Source organism: Scyliorhinus torazame, chromosome 3, assembly GCF_047496885.1.
Source record: "Scyliorhinus torazame isolate Kashiwa2021f chromosome 3, sScyTor2.1, whole genome shotgun sequence".
NCBI classification, from domain to species: Eukaryota; Metazoa; Chordata; class Chondrichthyes; order Carcharhiniformes; family Scyliorhinidae; genus Scyliorhinus; species Scyliorhinus torazame.
In genome coordinates this window covers 98,396,787-98,422,396 of record NC_092709.1, presented here as the reverse complement: position 1 = coordinate 98,422,396, position 25,610 = coordinate 98,396,787, and the positions used below count along the sequence as shown (strand labels likewise).

Sequence of the window (25,610 nt, the reverse complement as noted above, 5' to 3'; positions counted from 1 at the left end):
TGAATGGTCGTCCTTTGCCGCAGCATATGGTTTCACTCATGTGACATCCAGCCCTCTGCATCCACAATCGAACGGGAAGGCTGAAAAGGGTGTCCACATCGCAAAGCGGCTCCTGTGCAAGGCGGCTGATGCCGGATCGGACTTTAACGTTGCCTTGCTGGCCTATCGATCGGCCCCGTTATCCACGGGCCTCTCGCCAGCGCAGCTACTAATGGGTCGCTCCCTCAGGACGACGGTACCTTCCGTCCTGGCACCGACAACAGACCATGAGGCGGTTCTTCGGGACATGCAACTGCAGCGTGATCGCCAGAAAGGTCGGTACGACACACGAGCGACGGACCTGCCCCCCCTGTCCTCCGGAGACAAAGTACGCGTCCATCAACCGTATGGTGGCTGGTCAGCACCGGCCGAAGTCCTCCGACAAGTGGCTCCCCGCTCGTTCCTGGTTCGCATGCCGGATGGTTCCGTGCGTCGCCGCAATCGGCGCGCCCTTCGCCGACTTCCACGTTCACAGCCACACAACACGCCAGATCCTCAACAGGCTTCCGAGGATGACTTTGTGGAGCTGCCGCACATCACGCCCTTTCCATCGCCACCCATGGCCATGCCTGCACAGCAGCCGGTGGTTCTTGATCCACCCTTAAGGCGGTCAACCCGAATTCGTCGCAAACCCATTAGAATGGACTTATAATACAGTTCATATGTTTAATAAGTTGGACAATTTTACATGATAACCTGTTGTTGTTTATCGTTCCAGATGTCGTCTGACTGGACAACTGTTCAAAATTTTTTTTCTTCTTCTCTCGTTCGCATTTCTGTTATGTTATGGTACAACTGGATTCATGTGACGCACTCGACATCGCCCCATGTACATAGTTCCGTCATAGACACATGCTGCACACGACACACACACACTCTTAGATGCACTCACGTCACGATCATATTTATTACCACGTAGGCACATATCTTTGTAAAAAGGGGGGATGTCATGATATTCAAACACACACATCATGATGGACACACTAACAGGCAAATCAGAGTACACAACACCACAACCAATCACAGACAAGAACACCAACCACATAAAAAGCACGAGCACGACACCTGGAGGTCAGTAGGTCTGGGGAGAAGGAAGCATGAAAGAGCTGTTGAAACACCACAAGCAGGGAGCCCCCCACGTGCAGAGTGCAAAGACCAAGTTGTAAATAGTGAGTTTAAATAAACAAGTGTTGTACCATATGCAACTGTGTTGGCTCTTCTGTGTGTTAGAACACCCAACACCACAGGGAGGACATGTTGGGCTCAGCTGTGATGATCGTTCTCATTGTTTGTACTGCCAACAATCACTGTTTAGACTTGCACAAAAATACAGTTTGCTTCGGAAAAGTACCTTGTGCCCAAGGATCCCAACCCCCTCGGTGTTTTCCGAGGTGGAGGGAGAAAACTAGAGGATAAAAATGTTCGAAGTTTGAGTTCCTATTGGAGTGGCTATCTGCCTTACCCCTGTAACTGTTTAACAAGAAACAATAGATGTTTCATTTGCAAAGTTATAAATGTTCTGGTGAATGTTTCACAAAACATTTCACAGTGCCTTTTGGTGCATAACTGAACTTTGTACCCTCCTTAACATTTTTCAGAATTGATGACTTGTGAGGAACTTCATGCAATTCTGCATTTGGTTCTACAGGCCGGCAATATCATGAATGCTGTAAGTGATTTATCATGGTCTTTTTTGTTATTGTTTTTAATACCACAAAACTTCCACATGTGATTCTTGTCCATTGATGACCTCTCCCCATTTCTCTTCAGGGAGGTCATGCAGGAAATGCTGTGGGTTTCAAACTGCCTTCATTGCTGAAGCTAGCGGATACAAAGGCAAACAAGCCAGGAATGAACTTGCTGCACTTTGTCGTTCTGGTTTGTATTCAAACATTACTTATCGTCATAAATACTCACAACTATCATCCAGTAGTTCACTTTTAATGGCTGGATTCCTATTTTGCTGGGAACCAGTTCAGACAGCAATTTCCTATCATAAATGATGGGAATCACTGAAAATTCTTGTCTGCGAAATGATTAACCTTCCAGTAAGATACACTATTAACTCTGTGGAAACTTCATTCACTTTTTGCTCGACCCATCAGAATGAAGCTTTAATCCATATCCTGGATTAACTACTATAAGGGAAGAAGAAATGTTATTTAAATTGCGTCATTTATTCCTCTTCATATAAAAGAGAACAATGATCTGTTTTGTCAAACAGGAAGCACAAAAAAAGGATGCAAATCTTTCGGCTTTCCCTGAAAAGTTGAAGCATGTGCAGGAGGCAGCCAGGTAACATAATTTAGTTCTATTTCTCCCACTACTCCCTCTCTCCATACACAAATCAGAGGTTAGAAGACAAATGTCAAGGCAAGCAATGCTAATGAGGCACATAGTTATCAAATTATAAATATGGCCCCAAAATATTCACAAATGGATTGTAGAAATCTCATATATTAAAAACAAAGTTAGGAAGCCACACCTAAATATCTTTAGATCACGCACACTTTCCAGATATTCCATAACCAGAGCCCATCTGCAGCTGGGATTATTGAAATGGTCGTGTTTGTTATTGTTCCTTTTGTTTCCATCACGTACCTGCAGTCTACTGTGCAAACATTAGCAATGCTTAGCTTTGTTATTACCTGAATGTTCATGCTAGATAAAGCTGACAGTGCAGTGCTGGATTGTCAAAAGCACATTGCACTTATGGGTCTCTGCAGTCTCGGTGCAAGATAACCTCTTAAGAACTAAGAGTAAATGCAGTAATTGATGTGTTGCTGTAGAATAAATAACTTGGAGTTAGTTGACCTCCGAAAAAGAGAGATGAACACATAGGACAGGATTCCCCAGCTTTCCAGCTGCGTGTTTCTCAGCGGTGGGAGGCAGCAGGATTCTCTGCTTCCGCTGCTGTCAATGGGAATTCTCACTAAAGCCACCACATGCTGCCGGGATACCGAGGGAGAGGGTGCTCTGTCTGCGGGACAAAAAAATCTCAGTAGCATGAATGGCTGGAGAATTCCGGCCACAAGGTTCGGTGAACATTTCTCTTTTCAGAATGTTTTTCCAGAATTTCCAATTTCTTTGTAGATTATCAGCATTTGCCGTTTTTTGCTCTCTTTACTTTAAATTCGTGTTTTACCACTTCTGCTGGAACCTTACCTTCATGTGAATCATCCTGTTCGACAGATGAGTGTGAGAGGTGTGTGCGGGGGCCAGCGAATCACACGCACATGTTCTGGGGTTGTGAAAAATTGGGAAGATTCTGGGCGGGAGTGTTCGCGGTCTTAGCCAGGATAGTGGAAGAGGAGGTGGACCCAGACCTTTTGGTGGCGATATTTGGAGTTTCAGAGAAGCTGGAGCTCATGGAGAGGAGAAAGGCCGATGTTGTGGCTTTCGCCTCTCTGATTGCCCGCCGCTGAATTTTACTCGAGTAGCGGTCGGCATCGCCACCGGGGGTAGCGGCTTGGTTGGGTGACCTGTGAGACTTCCTGCAGCTGGAGAAGATAAAATATGAGTTAAGGGGCTCAACAGAGGGGTTCGAGAAAAGGTGGGGGTGTTCGTGACCGTATTTGATGAGTTGTTGGTCACGGGGGGTGGATGAAAAAGGGGAAAAGGTTGTACAAACTGTATAGTTGATTGCTGGGAAGCATGTTTCCCGGGGTGTTTATTTGCTGTAACTTGTTTTGATACATGTTTGTAATAAAATACATTTAAAAACAAGTGAATCATCCTGTTCACAAGTGGAGTACAAACAGATGAGGGGGGATTTTCAATAGAAAACTTTCATGCTTTGACATTTCTGCACGCAATATTGTTTTCTTAAGGGGATAACTGAGGATTAAAATTAGATGAATTGCAAAAAGTTGCTGACGTTTCCGACAGTGGGCTTAGTAAGACAGGATGTTCATGTGCTGATCAGAGTGACAGGATGCAACGATATTCACCTTTAATTGTGCACAAGGTGCCCTTGGTTTAAGAAATGAAATGAAAATCGCTTATTGTCACAAGTAGGCTTCAAATGAAGTTACTGTGAAAAGCCCCTAGTCGCCACATTCCGGCGCCTGTTCGGGGAGGCTGGTACGGGAATTGAGCCGTGCTGCTGGCCTGCCTTGGTCTGCTTTCAAAGCCAGCAATTTAGCCCTGTGCTAAACCAGCCCCTGGGACTGAACAGGGATATGTCACAGCAATTCCACTTTGGAGGGGAGATCGGTTTTCAACACTGCTTTTCAGTCTTCAAGGTGACTCAGGAGGAGTGTTGCAGATGCCTAGAATCACTGGAAATAAAATAACATTTGCAGGTATCCAGTGTTTAAAACATTTGTGATTTTCCTATAGCTTGTTTGCTTTACTTGTCATACAGTTCCGACATCCTTTGATTCTCAAGCGAGTTTCACCATTGATAGAACAATTGCTGACACCCTGAGGTTGCAGTGTCCTCTGTGTGAAGTATCCAAAAATCTTCGTTCTCTACTGGTCCCAGCATATTTTCAAAACATCAGCATCAAACTACAGAACAAAAGCCCCATTGTTTCCAACAACCCTCCCTTCCGATCCGCCATCATCATAACCCCGAGTCCTGCCCACTAGGCCTGACCCACCCCGTCCCTTTGCTGCCGTCAAACATTTCCCCCCTCCTTCCCAGAATTCCCCCATCCACTTCCTCTTGAAAACCCCTCGCCCAGTATCGATCCCAACCCCCCATCCCATCCCTACCTTTCACACATCCTAGGCCAATCGAAACCTGTTCAACCCGGTTCCAATCACCGCGGCCCCTCTCCCACCACACTCCCGTTCATTAGCCAACCTTTGCTTGCTGGTGTGGAGGCCCCTGCCCAGGCCCCCTCCTCCCAGTCCCCTCCCCCATGACCCAACCGCTGGAAAGCAAAGACACTCAAACATAACCAATGTGCAAAGATCGCGCCCTGGAAAGGCCGCCATAACTCCGAAGTCCGATACTGTCATACCCATAGCAGAGGGTACACTATTCTTCCTCATCACCCAACCCAAAAACCAAACCCCAACTGTTCCCCCACAAGTACAACACAAATAAACATCCTGAAGCAAGAAACTAGAGATTAGGCTGTACACAGCATTTCACCCCTTTGCTCCAGTCTTGCATCAAACTGCAGTCCCATCTCTCATGTCAACCCCAGTCCTTCGGCATTCATGAACGCCTCCGCCACCTCCACCGTCTCGAAGTCCAAGTCCCTCGAATTATACGCCACCCTCAACTTCGCCGGGTAGACCATGCCGAACCTCATACCATTACTGTAGAGTGTCGCCTTCACCCAACCAGAGGCCGCCCGCCTTCTCGCCAGATCTACAGATAAGTCCTATAATATAGGAATACCAGCTCCTTCCCACTTCACCCCACGCCTTTGTTTAGCCCAATTCAGGACCTTCTCCTTGACATGGAATTTGTGGAAACAAATTATGACTGCCCCGGCAGCTCATTTGCCTTCGACTTGGGCCTGTGTGACCGATAAGCCCTGTCCAGTTCATACTGGGAGGGTTCTTGCCCCTCCCCCAGCAGCTCCGCCAACATCTTCACAAAGTACCTCAGTCGGCCTCGGGCCCTCCACTCCCTCAGGCCAAGCCCGCAATTTTCAAATTCTGCCGCCTCGATCTATTCTCCAGGTCCTCCACCTTGGCTCCAAGTCCTTTGTTGGCGTCCACCACCCTCCGCAGCTCCTCACCCATCGAGGTGAACTGGTCACTATGTTGCAACAGAGCTTCCTCCACCCCCTTCAACTTCACTCATTGCTCCCGTACCTCGGCCAATGTCTTCAACACCGCCGCCTTCGCCGGGGCCATCGCCTCCTCCACCAGCTCCTTCATTGCAGCCATCATATCCTTTCGCATCACCTCCATGTGTTTGGCGGGCTGCCTCTCAAACTCTCCAGCTATCACCTCGGTCAAAGTCTCTGTTGTCAAGGGCGAGGCCCCACCCAGTGACTCGACCTCCGCCATTTTTCCTGCTGCTGGGCTGACCCGTTCACTCGACGGCGAACTGTCGCTCGCTCCCTTCTTCCTCGTGTTTTTTTTTCTGGGTCTTTGACATTCCCCACCTTCCTTATGTCTTCCTGCACCAGCTTATCCGAAAACTGCCCCTGTAACTGGGAATTAAAAACCAGAGCCTCTAGCAGGAGTCATCCAACATGCAACATCCTCCTACATGCCGCCACCGGAAGTCTACATTCCTGTTTAAATATTTAAGAATTAAAAATGTGGAGTAAAAAGCAATGATGGAAATTTGCAAAATAAAAGTAACTTGGGTAAATGAAATAAAAATCTGAAATATACAGTAGGTTGGTCACCATTTATGAAGTTTCATCCTGCAAACATCAGTAACCTACCTTTTATACTTTCTGTGTACTTCTAGAATTCTCTGTTTCTACTGCATGTTTCCATCACTTTTATATTTTATATTTAACTTGGGAAAATGTTCTTTTTTGCTAGATCTGATTATATTATAGTACTGGAAAGAGCCAGCAGACCTGGGTGCATCTGTAGAGAGAGAAACAGAGTTAACATTTCGAGTCTATGTGAATTCTTCAGAGCTCCGAAGAGTCATATGAGCTCGAAACGTTAACGCTGTTCCTCTCTCCACAGATGCAGCCAGACCTGCTGAGTGTTTGCAGCATTTTCTGTTTTTATTTCAGATTTCCAGTGTCTGCAGTATTTTTCTTTTATTCTGGTAAACAGTACTTCAGCTACTCAAACAAGCTTCCCTTTTTATACTACTGCACCATGCATGATTGATTTGTTGTCTTTTCCGATGCAATTTAACTTTAGGGGAGGTTCACCCGAAACTAGCCAATAGAGTGTGCACAAGATCAGGCCTGTCTAAATTTTTTCAATTGTGGAAACCGAACGTGTTGGTTTTTAAAAAAAAAACCCATTTTGTTGAGGCATTTATGATTTTATAATAATAAACGATACAAATACAAATGTAAACATAGTTCAGAGCGTAACCCATCCCTCCATCTCCTACTGTTCCCGCCTACTCTAAACACAAAATCGCCTAACTCCCCCCTACCCCCCGTTACCCCCCCCCCCCTTATTGCATCTGCTGACAGTTTTGTTTTCTCCGAAGAAGTCGATAAACGGCTGCCACCTCCAAACAAACACTAACGTTGATCCTCTCAGGGCGAACCTGATTGTCTCAAGCCTACGAAACCCAGCCATGTCGCTAACCCAAACCCCTGATTTTGGGGGCTTCGAGTCCCTCCATGCTCGCAATATCCGTCTCCGGGTTACCAAAGAGGCAAAGGCCAAAACGTCAGCCTCCCTTGCCCCTTGCACTCCCGGAACGTCCGACACTCCAAAAATCGCCACCTCTGGACTCGGCGCCACCCTCGTTTTTAGTACTGTGGACATGACATCCGCAAATCCCTGTCAGTATCCACTAAACTTCGGGCATGCCCAAAACATGTGGACATGGTTTGCTGACCCTCCTGCACACCTCACACACCTGTCCACCACCCCAAAGAATTTGCTCATCCTGGCCACCGTCATGTGTGCCCGGTGAACCACCTTGAATTGTATCAGGCTGAGCCTGGCACAAGATGAGGGCGTGTTGACTCTGCTCAGAGCATCCTTCCACAGACCCGCCTCTACCTCCCCTCCCAGCTCATCTTCCCATTTACCTTAAGCAAGAACGGCAGAGGAGCCATTACCAATGCCCCCAGACTTGTGCCCTTACATGAGGCCGCCTCTACCCGCTCCCACACCGACCCTTCCCCCACTTCCTAATCATGCCGCCCAGTAATAGTTCCTAAAGTTGGGCAGTGCCAGCCCATCCCCCGCTCGGCTCCGCTCTAACAACACTATCTTTACTCGCGGGGTTTTACCCACCCACACAAAGCCAGAGATCACCCTATTCACCCGCTTAAAAAAGGCCTTTGGAATGAAAATAGGGAGGCACTGGAAAACAAACAGAAACCTTGGGAGGACCGTCATTTTTACGGTCTGTACCCTCCCCGCCAGTGACAACGGGAGCATGTCCCACCTCCGAAAGTCGTCCTTCATTTGTTCAACTAGCCAGTTCAAGTTTAATTTATGTAACTGCTCCCATTCCCGTGCCACCTGAATTCCCAAATGATGGAAGTTCCCTCCCACCACTTTAAACGGCAGCTTCCCCAGTCTCCTCTCCTGCCCCCTCGCCTGGATCACAAAAACCTCACTTTTACCCATATTCAATTTGTACCCCGAGAACCGGCCACATTCCCCTAAGATCCGCATAATCTCCCCCATCCCCCCTAATGGGTCAGAAATATGTAGGAGTAGGTTGTCTGCATATAACAAGACCCTGTGCCCCCCCCCCCCCCCCCCCCCCCCGCGACTAGCCCCTTCCAGTCCTTTGAAGCTCTCAGTGCCATCGCCAATGGCTCTATAGCCAATGCAAACAACAGTGGGGAGAGAGGACATCCTTCCCATGTCCTCCGGTGCAGTCTAAAATAGTCTGAACTACACCCGGTTCATCCGCACACATCGCCACCCGTGCCTGGTACAGCAACCAAACCTAGCCAATAAAGCCCTGCCCAAACCCAAACCGTCCCAGGACCTCCCACAAATAATTCCATTCCACCTGGTCCAAGGCCTTTTTCGCATCCATAGCGACCACTACCTCTGCCTAACGTTGGCCGTTAGCTGCCTGCCTTTAACAAACCCCGCCTGGTCTTCCCCTATCACCCCCAGAACACAGTCTTCTATCCTTGAGGCCAAACATTTGGCCAGCAATTTGGCATCGACATTCAGTCGGGAGATTGGTCTCTATGACCCAGGTTGCTCTGGGTCCTTTTCCCGCTTCAGGATCAACAAAATCGAAGCCTGCGACATTGTTGGGGGAAGGACACCTCGCTCCCTGGCCTCATTAAATGCCCACACCAGCAGCGGGCCCAGCATCCCAGAGAAATTCTTGTAGAATTCCACAGGGTAGCCGTCCGGTCCCAGGGCTTTGCCCGGCTGCATGGCCTCCAATCCCTCTATTCCTTCTACAATCCCGATCGGGGCTCCCAACCCCTCCACTGATCCTTCATCCACCTTCGGAAACTCCAACCTTTCCAAAAACTGCCTCTTCCCCGCCATTCCAGCTGGGGGTTCCGACTCATACAGCCAACTATAAAACTCCTTGAACACCCCTTTCACCCCCGCCGAATCCAAGACCGTGTTCCCCCCTCTGTCCTTCACTCTTCCTATCTCCCTTGCCGCCTCCCTCTTCCTTAGCTGGTGTGCTAGCATCCTACTGGCCTTCTCCCCATACTCATATAGTGCCCCCCTCGCCTTCCTCAACTGCCCCACCGCCTTTCCTGTGGATAGCGGACCAAACTCCATCTGCAGCTTCTGTGCTCCTTCAACAATCCCACCTCCGGGGCTTCAGAATCCCTTCTGTCCACTTGGAGTATACGGCTGGCATCCTCCCTGTCCTTTAACTCGACCGATCCAACCTTGGATCATTGGCTGTATTGAAGTTCCCCACCCCCATGATCAGCTTATGCGAGTCCAGGTCCGGAATCTTCCCTAATACCCGCCTCATAAACTCCGCGTCATCCCAATTTGGTGCGTAAATATTCACTAGTACCACCGGCATCCCCTCCTACTTCCCACTCACCATGATATACCTATCCCCTGAGTCTGCTACTATATTCCTTACCTCAAATGACACCCGCTTATTAATCAAGATCGCAACCCCCCTAGTTTTAGAGTCTAGCCCCGAATGAAATACCTGCCCTACCCACCCTTCCTCAGCCTAGTCTGATCCACTACCTTCAGGTGTGTCTCTTGTAGCATTGCCACCTCCGCCTTCAACCTCAAATGCGCGAATGCGCGAGCCCTCTTGAGCCCATCCATGTGATCAGCCTGGTCAGGGGGGCACCCTGAGTCCGTCCCCCGTCCCTGCCGATCAACCATCACCCTTGTTAGGCCAGCCTCCAGCCCATGTCCCGCACCTCAGGCCCGCCCTCGGGCACCCACCGTCCTCAACCTCCAATTTGACCCTCTACGCCAGACCGTCCCCTATCAGCAGAACAATTCCCCCCCTCCCCCCACCAGTAACAAAACAACAATCCCAACCCCCCTCAGCAAACTTATCACCTGCTCGCCCCCCACTGTGTTTCCATGAGCTAGCCCGCCCAGCTAGCCTGGTAGCCCGTCCATGGCGCCAAGCATCCTAACCCCCATTGATTTCCCTTCGCCCCCGCTCGAACATACACATGCAAAACATCACAATCCCCAATAAACACAAAGAAGAAAATTCCACCCGCAAGAACAAAGCACACACAAAACTGAGCAACTTCCGAACAAATTGGTACAAAAACACTAATACACAGCCCATAAAGAAAATAAATTTAGCAGCATAGGTACAGAGTTACTCGCCCCCAAGTTCAATGTCCTCCATCACCTTCCAGTTTCCTGTCCTTAACAAAGTTCATCGCCTCATCCGGCGATCCGAAATAAAGTTCTTGACCCTCGTAAGTGACCCACAAACGAGCTGGGTACAACATGCCGAACTTCACCCCCTTCTTGAAGAGGGCCGATTTAACTTTGTTAAAGCTCGCCCTTCTGTTGGCCAGCTTCGCACCCAAGTCCTGATAAATGCGCACCTCGTTGTTTTCCCATTTGCAGCTCCTCGTCTGCCTGGCCCACCTCAAGATCTGTTCCTTATCCAGGAACCGGGGCATTTGTACCACCATCGCCCTCGGCGGCTCATTCATCCGCGGCTTCCTCGCAAGCGGTCTATGCGCCCTGTCCACTTCCAAGGATCGAGCAAACGCAGCTTCGCCCAGCAGCTTCTCAAACATACGTGCCACGAATGCCCCTGCGTCCGACCCCTCGATGCCCTCCGGGAGGCCAACAATCCTCAAATTCTGCCTGCGCGACCTGTTCTCCAGATCCTCCACCTTCTCCTGCTGCCATTTCTGGTCCCTCATCAGATCTATCTCCACTGCCATCGCAGTTAGCTGGTCCTCGTGCTCAGCCACCCTCTCTTCCACCTTCTGGATCACCAGTCCCTGTGCTTCCAATCTTTGCTCCAACCGATCAATCCCCGTCTTAATCGGGCCCAGGTACTCCAGTCTTTGCTTGGCGAAGCTCTCCTGAAGGAATTTCACCAGCTGCTCCGTTGACCACTAGGCCGGCAATCCCAGCTCCTGCGCCTCTGCCATGTTTTCCTGTGCGGCAGGCTCCACTCACTTCTTTGCCCAACAATCTCTTCTTTGCAGACCACTTCTGGTCCACGACTCCATAAACTGGTGGGGAATTCCTCTTCTCTACCTCACCAGTCTCCAATTCTTCCGATCAAATCCCCCATAAATCTGGGGGGGAAGGTCCCAAAGGTCCACCAAGAGCAGGAACTACCAAATAAGCGGCATCACTCCATGGCCACCACTGGGAGTCACCAGACATGTTGTTAATGGATGTTTTCCTTTCAGGTTGTCTGTAGACAGCATTGATGGCGAGCTAAGGTCACTTGTCAGCAGAACAAGATGGCTGCAAGCAAATTTAAAACAAGACTTTGAACTCCTGCATCAAATGGAGGAATTCACTCAGGTGAGTCAGTGTCAAAAGGCCCATTACTTGCCTATCCACATGACAGCTTTGTATAATAGAAAAGATTAAAATATTAACATTATGCTGTGGAACATATCGGATGACTGTATTCAATATGGAAAGAACATGGAACACTGACCTGTTGCAGTAGATAACCCGAACCAGAAAGAATAGTGAGCATAACTTTGTCTGTTGTCTATTACTAATCTTAATCTCTTCACATTGTGCCTATCTCAAATGTCTTAAGGTTCCTCATGGGCTTTGTTTGAATATGTAGAGAATACTTAAAAGTTTAATTGTTGAATATAGAATTTATCCCATAAGTGAGGCGATCAGATAACGTACAATTGCTATGTACATTATTGACTTGTGGCAGTCTTGTGTATAAAAAAATCCATATTCAATATTTAAACAGAGTATTCTGTTTCTACTATAATTATAGTATTAGATATCTGTTTAGAACTTTAAAAATGATGTGCAGAATTTTAATGGACTATTATAAGGGCAAGGAGTATTTCATTCAATCTGTTCTTATTATGCCGAAAATGATCTGGCTGCCATTTTAAAAATAAGGTTTTATTAAAAACTAATAAAATCACCATGCAAATATATTTTATTAAATTAATGATAGTGAGCTTAAAATTCTAGTTCTGTTGCAAGGAGTGTAAGACTGGAATAATAATACTTAATATATCTGTCAAATACAGATATTGAGTGTTCGACCTCAGGTTAGAAGTATCATGTATGAGATTTTAACTAATTTAAAGGATTGAATTCTAAACCTCCTAAAAGCAGAGAGATGTGTAATTGCAGCATGCATGTCCAAGGAAGAAACTTATGAAACACAAAAGTAATGACATTTGGAGGGGCTGAGGCACATACTTTAAAATATTCTGCTGATGAGGAGACTAGGAAGGTCAATTTACAAAAGAAACTGGGTACTCACACATAGTTACATACATGAATAACAAGTCGGGTTCCCGCGGGGTATTATACACTGTGCATTATGCTGCATCATTTTACATCGCTTCAAAACAAACAGGATCAAACTTTGACAGAAGGCGTTCAATGTTTAATTTAATGATTAAACTCATTAATTGTCCTACATGTCAGCGATTGTATATCTTTTATCCATAGAATCCCTACATCGAATCTGCACCAATCCTCCAAAATAGAACTCTACCTAGGCCCACTTCCCCACCCTATCCCCATAACCTCGCGCATTGATCATGGCCAATCCATCTAACCTGCACAGGACTGTGGGAGGAAACCAGAGCACCCAGAGGAAACCCATGCAGACATCAGGAGAATGTGCAAACTCCACACAGACAGTCACCCAAGGCCAGAATTGAACCCTGGCACTGTGAAACAGCAATGCTAACCACTGTGCCACCCTTAGTCATTTCTTTAAATCTTACTATATTTTTGAAGAAGAAGATTTGTTTTTACAGATGTTTTGAGAAGGTGCTGCAGTCCAGAAAAACAGATCTCAGGAACTGTTTAATGGGTTTATGTATTCTTTCATGGGATATGAGCATCACTTGGCTAGGCCTGTGTTTATTTCTCATCCCTAATTGCCCCTGAGAAGGTAGCGGTAAGTCGCCTCTTGAACTTCTATAGTCCTTCTGGTGTATGTTCACCCACAATGCTGTTAAGAAGGAAATTCCAGGATTTTGTCCCAGCGACAGTGTAGGAACGATTATACAGTTCCACATCAGTAGAGTGTGTGATTTGGAGGGGAACTCTCAAGTGAATTGTATTGTAAATTGCTGCTAATTTTGTTGCGGTTAATATTTATTGAAAAATGGAGGCCTGACTTCCATTAAGTGTTAGCTAAAACACTATGTATGTTTCTCTACATAGCAAGCTTTAAGAGAAGTGGACAAATTAGAGAAGGAGCGAATGGAATTGCAAAGGGAGACCAACGCTGTCATCGACTTCTTCTGTGAAGACAAAGAAACAATGAAATTGGAAGAATGCTTTCGGATATTCCGAGATTTTTGTGATAGATTCAAAAAAGCTGTCAAGGTAAGCTGGTTCATAACCTACACTGATCTGAAACACTGCAGATGCTTTGTGAAACCTTTTCTCGATACTGTTATGGGAGAGGTGTTTTCAGAACCCCAAAATGTATCATGGAGTTCAACCAACTTTAATGGATTGTTGCTTTTGAAGCCATACAGCTTGTTCCCCAGGTGTAGTATTACAATTATGGACAAGTGGTTTTTAAAACAATACAATGTTTATTCCATGAACTCAAATTAACCTTTTAAATAAACATTGGATCTCTTAACACCCCTTACTTCAAAGATAACCCCAAAAATAATACAACACTACCCAATCCTGCAAACTGTTCCTTCACACATCCAAAAGACTTAACAAATCCTTCAAACAGAAGCACATTAGATTTATATTGAATACTGAGACCGTTTTACAATTCCGATTTCACCAAAGCATTAAGAGATAGTCCTTCATGGCAGAGATCACCAGCAATGCAGCTCACAGCCACACCCAAGCTTTCTTCAAACTGAAACTAAAAACTTCAAAATGGCTAAGCTGAAGCCCAGCTCCACCCACACTCTGACATCACTGCATTTCTTAAAGGTACATTGCTTAAACATCCATTTCTTAAAGGTACTCTCACATGCCACCTCCCCCCAAGAAAAAAACCCCATCAACTTCAAGATGGTTTCATTTTGAAACTTGCACCATCAATTAAAGAAATGCACACAGTAAAAATACTTTTTCGTTGAAAAAAAAACCAACACACGCAAACAGGCATAATAATATAGTCCATTTTTCCTTGTTCTTCTTCCACCAACCAAAATCCCTCTCATTTGACAGTCTCTTTGAACAAGAAAGTCTGCACAATCCATCCATTCCTCTACGCCTCGGCATTTCTCTTTAAAATCAGATACTTTAGTTCAATCTGACCACAGAGTCCCTTGCAATTCTCCAATACGGGAGCATTGGTTACCACAGCTTTCGGGCAGTCAAATGCCTGTTGGAAGTCCGCTGTCCATTGAAATTTTTGACGTTTCTTTAGCAAGTCCATCAGTGGAGTAATCACGCTACAAATCATTTGCACAAAGATTCGATCAAATTCACTCATGCTAAGAAATTGCATTATTTCCCTTCGTCTTGAGGGTATCGGAAACTCCTCAAGGAAAGTGATTCGGGCTTCTCCATATTCACATTCAGCTAGGTTCATGACCAAACCCGCCGCCGGAAGTCGATTGAAGAACACCATACGATGTTTTAAATGTTCTTTCCATGTCTGGAAGTTGGAAATAAAAGCAGATTGTCCCACTTTCTCAATGCAATCCTTCAAACGTGGTATAGGATAAGAGTCCGTTCTTGTAACCGCATTCACCTTTCGATAGTCCACACACAATCGTTGGGTACCGTCTGGTTTAGGTACCATCACTATGGGTGAGCTCCATTGGCTGCAACCCACTTCAATTATGCCATTTTTAAGCATACTCTCAATCTCTTTGTTAACCTGTGCCAATTTTAAAGGGTTAAGTCTATATGGATGTTGTTTGATCGGAACAGCATTTCCCACATCTACATCATGTATAGCCATTTTAGTACTTCCCAATTTATCTCTACGAACTTGCCCATGTGATATCAATAACTCTTTCAGGTCAGTTTGTTTTTCCTCTGGAAGGTAACTTAACAAGTCATCCCAATTTTTAAGAACATCCTCATTTTTCTATTTAATTTGAGGTATGTCAAATTCACAGTCATCTGGATTTGGTTTGTCACTTTGAGTCAGAATCATTAAAACCTCCTTTTTCTCTTCCCTTCCAAAGTACCTTTTAAGCATATTCACATGACACACTCGGTAATTCTTCCTTCTATCTGGTGTTTTTACCACATAATTCACCTCACTTAATTTCCTTTCAATCTGATACGGTCCACAAAACCTAGCTTTTAAAGGCTCACCTACCACTGGTAACAACACTAAAACTTTATCCCCACTGGCAAAACTACGAACTTTGGATTCCTTGTCCGCTACCCGTTTTATCACATTTTGTGCAACTTTCAAATGTTGTCTAGCCAATTCACCTGCTCTATTTAGTCGTTCCCTAAAATTTGACACGTAATCCAATAGTGTAATTTCCGATTTCTCACCCACCAATTTTTCCTCAATCAATTCAAGTGGTCCTCTTACCTCATGACCAAAAATTAGTTCAAAAGGACTAAATTTGGCAGACTCATTAGGTGCATCCCTAATTGCAAACAATACGAATGGAATTCCTTTATCCCACTCCTCTGGATAATCTTGACAATACACCCTCAACATTGTCTTTAATGTCTGATGCTTTCTAACGCTCCCTGCGATTCTGGATGGTACACAGTTGATTTAAATTGTTTTATTCCTAAGCTGAATCATAACTTCTTTGAATAACATTGAAGTAAAATTCGATCCTTGATCCGATTGAATTTCTGTGGGTAGTCCATATCTAGTAAAGTATTTAAGTAACTCCTCCACAATCCTTTTAGCTGTAATATTACGTACTGGAATGGCCTCTGGAAACCTAGTAGACACATCCATTATAGTCAAAAGATATTGATTCCCACTTTTGGTTTTAGGAAGCGGTCCTACACAATCAATTAGGACCCTCGTAAAAGGTTCCTCAAATGCTGGAATGGGTATTAAGGGCGCTGGTTTTAGCACTGCTTGAGGTTTCCCTATCACTTGTCATGTGTGATATGATTGACAAAATTTTACTACATCTTTATGTAGTCCAGGCCAATAAAAATGTTTCTGGATTTTAGCTTGAGTTTTCCTTATTCCCAAATGACCTCCCACTGGTACCTCATGTGCAACTCGCAACACCTCCTTTCTATACCCTACCGGCAACACTACTTGATGAACTTCTGCCCACTTTTCATCCGCCTGCAAGTGTACAGGTCTCCATTTTCTCATCAAGACATCACTTTTACGGTAAAAGCACTCTGGTATACTCTCAGATTCCTCTTCCGTATATGCTTTCTGATATATCCGTTTTATTTCTACATCTTTCTGTTGTAACACCGCCAATTTTCCTGCACTAAAAATATCCGCCTCATCCTCCACCTGTTCTTGTTCTTTTTTAACCATCTGATCAAAAATCGTTTCTGATAATTGCACTTCAACTTCATCTTCACTCTTTGATTTCTCCTCTTGTCTTAGCCTGTGACTTTGCGACCTTGTTACTACACAATCCGGAAAAATCCCAGGATATTCGTCCTTCAACACTTCAGTTGTCTGATTTTCCACTGGCTTATCAACCACAGTAGGCATCACTCCCACCTGCGATCCAGCTATATCATTACCCAAGATAAACTGTATTCCTGGACAAGATAGTTTATCTATTACTCCTACTACCACTTCACTGGACTTTCCAACCTTACCTTATATAATGGAACACTACTCCTCTCACCCTGAATCCCACATATCACCGCCTTTTCTGGCAACATTCTTCCCAAACTACATAATTCCTCATCTCTTACCATTAAAGATTGACTAGCCCCTGTATTTCTGAAAATTGTGACTTCTTTACCTGCTCCTCCTGATACACATGAGTAAACTTTACCCACACAAGTAAATTCTTTAAAGACATCTGGCACCTTCTTAACAATTACTTCTTGAACAGGCTGTACAATCGTTTGCACCTCTTTCACTTCCTTTCCCACTCTGACAAATCCCACTTCTTATCCTGTTTTACCACATCAGCCTTCCCAGTGCTTTTCTTCAACCACCAACACTGTGACTTTACATGGCCTAGTTTATTACAGTGAAAACATTTGAAACTTTTCATTTCTTTTCCACTCTCCTGGATTTAAAAAAAATCTGAGGTACACTCTCCTTATTATCTCCCATCAGATCACCTTTACCTTTACCACTTGAGTATTTCTCATGTCCCCAGTTTCTATCCCTCACCGGCTGAAACTGATGTTGGAAACCAATCTTTGATTTATGAACTAATTCATAATCATCTGCCATTTCTGCTGCTAACCTCGCAGTTTTAACCCTCCGCTCTTCCACATAAGTTCTCAATACATCAGGAATTGAATTTTTTAACTCCTCCAAAAGTATAATTTCTCTGAGAGCTTTATACGTTTGGTCTATTCTCAAAACACTTATACACCTATCAAAATTACTCTGTTTGAGCCTTTCAAACTCCATGTATGTTTGACCAAATTCTTTCCTTAAATTTCTAAACCTTTGTCTGTAAGCTTCAGGCAGTAGCTCATCTACACTTTAATGGATTTCTTCACCTCCTCATACGTTCCAGATACCTCCTCCGGTAGTGATGCAAACACTTCACAAGCTCTACCTACCAGCTTTGTTTGAATCAGTAATACCCACATGTCCTGTGGCCATTTCATTTGTTTAGCTACCTTCTCAAATGAAATCAAAAAAGCTTCCACTTCCTTCTCGTCAAACCTTGGCAATGCTCGGACATATTTTAATAGATTCCCACCAAACCTTTGACTATGACGCTCTTTCTCACTATCCTCATCACTATCATCCAACTGTACGTTTCCCTTTACATCTGCCAATTTTAACTGACTGTCATGTTTCATGGCCATTTTCTGAAGTTCAAACTCCCTCTCTTTATCTTTTTCCCTGATCTATATCTCCCTTTCTTTTTCTTTTTGTTCTGCTAGGGCTATTCTTTCTTTTCTCCTTTCTTCTCTCTCCTTTTCTTTTGCCTCGCTCTCTCTTTTTCTTTTTCCACTCTTTCATATTCAAGCTGCTTTAATTCTTTCTCATGTTCCATTTGTTTAATTTGCAACTGAATTTTTTGCCATTTCCAATGAGTCAAACGGTATCTCAGGCAACTTTAAATGCTTAACCACCCCCATAATTACCTCATCTTTTCACATTTTGTCAGGTTAATGTTAACGGCAATGTTTTTGCCAAGTCTAACAGTCTGCTTTTAGTCTCTGTCCGTAAGGTACTGCGTGTGACCGTCTCCACTCCCAAAAACTTCTGAGCCTCTGAAAGAGCCATTGTCCACAAAACACTCCCCACTTAAACTAAAATACCACACCAGAAAAGCAACAATCCTTCACTGTCATTAAGTTCACAAAAGCCAATCCAATAGATAGACTTTAATCCCCCTCGAGCACCCACTTGTTATGGGAGAGGTGTTTTCAGAACCCCAAAATGTATCATGGAGTTCAACCCCCCCTTTAATGGATTGTTGCTTTTGAAGCACACGGCTTGTTCCCCAGGTGTAGTATTACAATTGTGGACAAGTGGTTTTTAAAACAAAACAATGTTTATTCCATGAACTCAAATTAACCTTTTAAATAAACATTGGATCTCTGAACACCCCTTACTTCAAAGATAACCCTGAAAATAATACAACACTACCCAGTCCTGCAAACTGTTCCTTTACACATCCAAAAGACTTAACAAATCCTTCAAACAGAAGCACATTAGATTTGTATTCAATACTGAGACCGTTTTACAATTCCGATTTCACCAAAGGATTAAGAGATAGTCCTTCATGGCAGAGATTGCCAGCAATGCAGCTCACAGCCACACCCAAGCTTTCTTCAAACTGAAACTAAAAACTTCAAAATGGCCAAGCTGATGCCCAGCTCCACCCACACTCTGACATCACTGCATTTCTTAAAGGTACATTGCTTAAACATCCATTTCTTAAAGGTACTCTCACATGACAATACATGAAGCAAATCTATTCCAGGGATTTCTGATGGACTCACTGTTGATCATCGTCAAGTTTACAGAATGGCAGAAAGAAATTATCTTAATTGTTTGACCTGAAATTTTAAGGAAGTCTTGAAATAACGTGACAGCTGAAGTTCTTGTGAATACATAGCACCAGACAATCAGTATAGCAGCCCAGTTTTTCAAACTAGACGTTGAATATGATAGCTCAGTGGGTGAATGTGCTGTTCAGCATGGTACTAAGTCATGTAGAACGTGGGAACCCTCAGATTTAATCCTCAGTCTCTGTTGAGGTGGCTGATCTCAGCCAGGGCAACTGCATATATTGGCCTCATTGCTCTGCGATGCAGAAGAGAGATATTAACTGAAGTTCCCAATCCTGATTGCCAACTGGCCCAACTGGAATCTTACATGTGTATATTTGAAGGGAATAGAATTTTTTTGAACAGCGATCAGTGTGGTTGCATTTGGATCATCAGTGTAGTCGTGGCCGCCTGGTTAAGGTGATTGAACAGACCTTAACTGCAAATTATTATCTTTCAACTGTGGGAGGGTACTGGAAGACCTGGATTCACCTGAGGTCGGAATTGAACCTGGGCCCCTGCCACCGTGCCACCCCTTGAAGGGGATAAAATCTGGTCAGTAGTTATAACCCCTTGTGGTTAAACTGCCTTTAATCACTCACACCTGAATAGCTCTTTTGGGCATTGACCCCCAGAAAAATTCAACCTTTGCAAGAAGAGGGGAGGAATTTAGATATAACAAATTAGCACAAGGAAAAAATGGTCCCATCGTGAATTTTCGCTCACAGAATAGGTGTTTTTTTTTTTTAAATTTAGAGTATCCAATTGTTTTTTTCCAATTAAGGGGCAATTTAGTATGGCCAATCCACCTACCCTGCACATCTTTTGGGTTGTGGGGATGAGACCCACGCAGACACGGCGAGAATGTGCAAACTCCACATGGACAGTGACCCAGGGCCAGGATTGAACTTGAGACCTCAGCGCCTTGAGGCAGCAGTGCTAACAACTGTGCCACCATGCCTCCAAAAGTTACTGAATGGATTATCGCTGCGATGGCCGGGGAAAATCACAAAATATTTATCAAACTACACAGGGTTTCTGTTCTATATATCGGTGCAAACATGGTACAATAAGTATCAATGTTTATTATAATTTTTGTGATTTCTTTATTTCTTTTATTTTAAACTTTGCAAGGAAAATTGTAATTGACCTGAAATGATAATTATTAGGCGACTGAAAAGTTTTATCTCTTTATCCCATAGGAAAGCAGAGACAGAGAAATCCAGGAACTCCGTCAGCAACAGAGGTTAAAGGAACTGGAAGATAAGCGACATTTGTGGGCTGCTAGTGAGCGAGCTATTTTTGGAAGGAGTAGCAGTGAAAATGATGTGGAACTGCTCATCAAAGATGGACTACATGACCTTTTGGCCTTCACACAGCAGAGATCAGAGAGCCCAGGGGGTGTAAAAAGAACGAGAAGCAGACGCATACGCTCATCTGGAAGCTCAGTTATGGACAGCCATTTACTGTCCTTTTTGCAGACTGGTAGAGCAGATGAACAGGCAAAGTCAAACAGTATCCCTCGGTCGGTTGCACGTTGCTCTAGACAAAGGATAGCCTGGCAAGAGATGCCCGAAACTCGAGAAGGGAGCATAGATAATGCATACTTAGACTCAGACCGGGGCCCTTCTTCTGACATACCTGTAAAAGACAGCCTTCAGCGCAGAGCTTCAGCTGTGCCTTATATTACTGGGAACACAGAAACTAATTGCACAACAAACTTCGGTAACACAAAGACCGATAATGGAGTCGGTCAGAGTGGACATGATGCCTACAATAACAACGAAAATATAAAACAGAATAGGAATCACACACAGACTACAAATTTAAACCAGATAACTGCAGCCAAAGAGCAACTTGAGCATCTTGAGGGTTTACAAATTTTTAGCTATTCCAATGCAAAAGCAAATGACTCTAGTCAAATAACCTGTGATGAAGTTACACTGACAGACCTAGAGTACGCCGAAGATTTAAGTGTGCAAACTCCTAATATAGATGTGAGTTTGCAAACGCCTGATACAGATGTGAGCCTGCAGACTCCTCATCCAGACGAGAGTTTGCAAACCCATAGTACAGATGTGAGCCTGCAGACTCCTGATGCAGATGTGAGCCTGCAGATGCCTGATGCAGATGTGAGTCTGCAGACGCCTGATACAGATGTGAGCTTGCAGACCTATAATACAGATGTGAGCCTGCAGATGCCTGATGCAGATGTAAGCCTACATACGCCTGATGCCGATGTGAGCCTGCAGACTTCTATTTTCCATGACTCAAGTGTGCTTCCTTCCAGCTTGGACTCGAAAATGAGTTGCCCTAATTATGAGTCTTACTGTGTTCCAAGTTCTCACTTATCACCACAAAAGAAAAAAAATAAAGAAAGCATTGAAGTGTCCAAACTGAGCTCAGATAGCATAAAATCACCCGCTAACCTTGTTTCAAATAAGGAGTGTGGAACCATGTTTTTTGTGCTGGGATACACCGATGATGTGGATTGTTCTGAATTCACAGAGAAATGTGAAATAAAAGCTGTGTGCCAGGAAAACAAAGACGAATCATGTCAGGCCTGTGAAAACCAAGATAACATCAGAGATCAGACAGCTAAATCTAATGATTTGGACCATACGACATGTGACCATTTTTCCATTCCTTTCACTAAAGAAATAACCACTCAGGTTATTTCAGTTCTTGAGGCAGTCCCTTTGAAATCAAGTTTACCAAAGGACAGAAAGCTGGTTTCCCATTTAAAGCATCCTTTTACTGCTCGAGACAAAGGAAAAGCCAGTGCAAAAACAACAGTGCATTGTCTCAGTAGTTCAATGCATCCCAAGTCTCCAAGAACAGCAAGCCGGTCTAATAACGAGGAAATAAAAATAATTATGCCACTGTCAAAGTCAACTAGAAGATCAAATAGTGTTAAAAGATCAGATACAAAAACATTAAGCAATGATGAACTAAAACAGTCTCAAAAGACTTCAGGGTCAAATAGACGGGACAGCTGCATAAAGTCTCCCCGTAGGTCAAGCTATCCGGTTGCAGATCAAAAGCCAACAAAAGGGACCATTGCTTTGGGTAGCTCACCAAACAGTCTGCCAAAGCGTAAAGATTCCCTGAGGAAACCTAGTGCTAAACCAGTCCATAATATTTCCAGGCCAAAACCGGAGGAAAGCACTAAAATCTGTCGCTCATCCACAAATGGCCTCCCGAAGTCTAGAACAGACACTGCCAGGACAACAGACTCAATGGAAAGAAATGGCACAGCCATGCCAAACCCAACTCCTAGCTTTGCCAGAAATACAGTGGCGTCTTCCTCTCGACGCCAGAAGGCAGAATCCAAACAGATCCCGGACAAGCCTCAACAAACCTCCAAGCCAACAAATCTCACCAGAGCTGCTTCACAAAAGCAAACCTTGGGAAGGTACACTGGCACAGCTCCCACAAAGAGCAGTGAAAATACCAACTTGAAAAGAGCAAGTAGCCAGAAACCACTGAGCAAGCCTCAAGACACAAGTAAAACAACAACTTGTAAAACACAAATCACTTGCACAGGAAACAGTACTTTGCATAAATCTACGGAAAAGAAACCCGTCTCAGCAGCAGACTCCAGTAGAATCCGGAAAACCCCTGAAAAGATGCTGAAGTGGAAATGAAGCTCTCTTGCCATGTGTAGATTAGGCAGTAACAAGTTAAAGGTGTTGGCGGTATCTTTTTGAAAGGGAGGTTCTTTCCTCGTAAGCCTGCAGCTCAACGTTTCATCGGTGCACAATGCTGTTCCACGTCAAGTCAACCCGATAAGTGCTTGCCCGCTTGAGTGTTAGACTCCCAATCAGAGGACCAGAAATTGACTCTCACCGGCGACTGATGCTCGAGCCTGACTGTTCTTCGACCAGTCGGTGTCAGCCACACTTCGAGGACTGTTCTCTGTGCCACCGGGAGGAGGTGGAGAAAGTGCCAGAACCAGATCTGCCATTTGAAAACGTACCTCCTGTTATCCAGTAAATCGATGCACGGAGAAACACATTGGCAGATCAATCGCATCTTTCATGACAGCGGGAAGCAGGAGTTGAGGACCTAATGGAGAATTATAATTGTAATAGAAATTAAATTCACATTCAATTGATGCTGAACCAGAACCTACCAGCATCTTGATTCGTAGCAAGGTGATTGCTGATCCCTCAGGAAGAATTACTGGTGCACAGTATTTTGCAGGATTGAGTAAGAATGCTGCTTGTCTGTAATGAATCTTGATGCATTACATAAAAATCTTGCAAAGCTAAGTTAGCTTTATCGCTCTTGTAGTTAGTCACCGTATCTCTTTAAAGTACACGTCAATGTTAAATCTTTAAATCTCTAGAAGGTGCATATTTATCATTATGGTGGGCTGCTACTTATTTTTAAGGGAGGAGGGTATTGGTGCTGAGGATTAGAAATGTATAGAGATACCAGTGAGCGAACTAGTAGACTGAGGTTTCCACTTGATTACCTAGTTGCAGCACCATAATTTATTTTTTTGTATTGTGATATGTATAATGTGTATATTACAAAGTGCATAGCATAATCTGTACAGTAAATACAATAGCTGGATAATGAAATTCCATGGATGAGATAACCACTGATGTTCGGTCACTTTCACTAAGTGGTCACTGATTGTAGGGTTGTTCAGAATTTGGAACTTGAGATTTAGATAGACCATTGTCCCTGGCTCTGTTCTGTTTTCTGACACCTTCTGTGGCTTTAAAAGGAAATTCTTTCTCACAGTAACAGAAAAGAGGCCCTCTGTTGCAGAAGTACCCTGAGTGTAAAACACACAACTTTGTGAAATCCTTACTCTCGACAACGATGATAATCCTTTCGATATCAGATATTAGCTGGTGACTTTCAAGCACAAATAGTGCTGTGAAAGAACATCCCCTTTTTTATTTAATAGTGACCTTATAATTAACAGTGTGCTAATCTATATATATGTAGGTGTTGCACTGTCTGTGAAGCAGTTTTCTTCCTGATTTGATTAAATGTAAAAGCTGTATACATCTGTATACAACTGCTTTGTCAGGTCAGTGCCTGTCTGTGGAAACAGTGGCTGGAATCCACCCCCCCTTCCCCCGCGGTTCCCCTTGCCAGGGCCAGTGAGCCTTTGAAAGTTTGAAATCTCCCTTCATACTGGAAGGTCCCGCCGGTGTGAAGCGCTGGAAACGTCCGGCCAATGTGTCAGTCAAGTTCTCATCCTCATACTCTGTCGTGTTTTTTATGGGGATATCTTATACCCTGACCTCTCTCCAGAGGGTACTTTATTCTAAAAGAAGTATATATTTTTGTTAGAGCTGAGCTCATTATATGTCCGAACCAACCTACAGACTCTCTGTGAAATGAACCAGACTGAACGTAGGTTGGACTCGAATGCCTGCAGGCTACTGAATCCACCCACACCATGCTTGAGATTATTGGCATTTTTTTTTTATTGGCAGATTAAGGAATTCCAATTTTTTTGCTCCTTATGCCTTTAATTGAAACGTGATGGACTGTTATTTACATCCACCATAGAGATAGAATTGAATATAAATATGACAACGCTGATATGCAGTCTGAAAAGCTTAACGCTGGTCAGCTTGGCAAGCCGCTGGCATTTTCTTTCTTCGTATCTGAGACGCTTTTGCTTATTGGCGAAGAAGTCGCAAACTTGTAGCTGCATTCATCTTCTCCAGTCCTTGTCACTGTGCAACAAAGGCCAGTGCATCTGTGGGAGCTGCTTTCCTTTGACTTTATCAGCAGCTGCCTTCATCCTGCTTTTAAAAACCCAATGACTCAATGGTCATTTCAGATTGTAAGATTACCTTAAGGTTGTGAACAAAAGTGATGTATCTTTGTAAATTGAAATGAAGTGTTGTATACAGTAACATTTGCACGTTCCACATAACTTCTGCTCAGTTAAGTATTAAAAGTCAGTTCTGTCTAATTTAGTAGTAATTGTGTCGTCTTTTTAACGAGATTTATGAGTGCCCACGGCTACATTAGCAGATGATAGACAGTGGAGATAAACTGGCAAAGGCTGGAGGAGTAAAGTTGGGCACTGGCGTGGCACGACACCGGCGATACCACCTCTACCCGTCAATGTGGGAAATTGCCCAGGTGTGTCCTGCACACAAGAAACAGAACAAATCCAACCCAGCCAATTACCACTCTATTAATCTACTCACCATCATCAGCAAAGTGATGGAAGGCGTCTCAACAGTGCTGTCAAG

The 25,610-nt window shown here is 44.3% G+C and overlaps 1 protein-coding gene across 5 annotated transcripts in view; it reads left to right on the top strand.

The window, feature by feature from the left end:
- The window catches only part of fhdc1 (FH2 domain containing 1), a 221,724-nt gene extending 196,400 nt beyond the window's left edge, over positions 1–25,324 (top strand). For all 5 annotated transcript variants that reach the window (XM_072496036.1, XM_072496031.1, XM_072496032.1 and 2 more), the window contains 6 exons: positions 1,638–1,708; positions 1,810–1,917; positions 2,264–2,334; positions 11,478–11,595; positions 13,459–13,623; positions 20,577–25,324. In XM_072496036.1, the coding sequence (XP_072352137.1) occupies positions 1,638–1,708; positions 1,810–1,917; positions 2,264–2,334; positions 11,478–11,595; positions 13,459–13,623; positions 20,577–23,021 (2,978 nt within the window). In that variant the 3' untranslated portion in view covers positions 23,022–25,324. The remainder of the gene's footprint in view (positions 1–1,637; positions 1,709–1,809; positions 1,918–2,263; positions 2,335–11,477; positions 11,596–13,458; positions 13,624–20,576) is intronic.
- Positions 25,325–25,610: the final 286 nt, after the last annotated feature.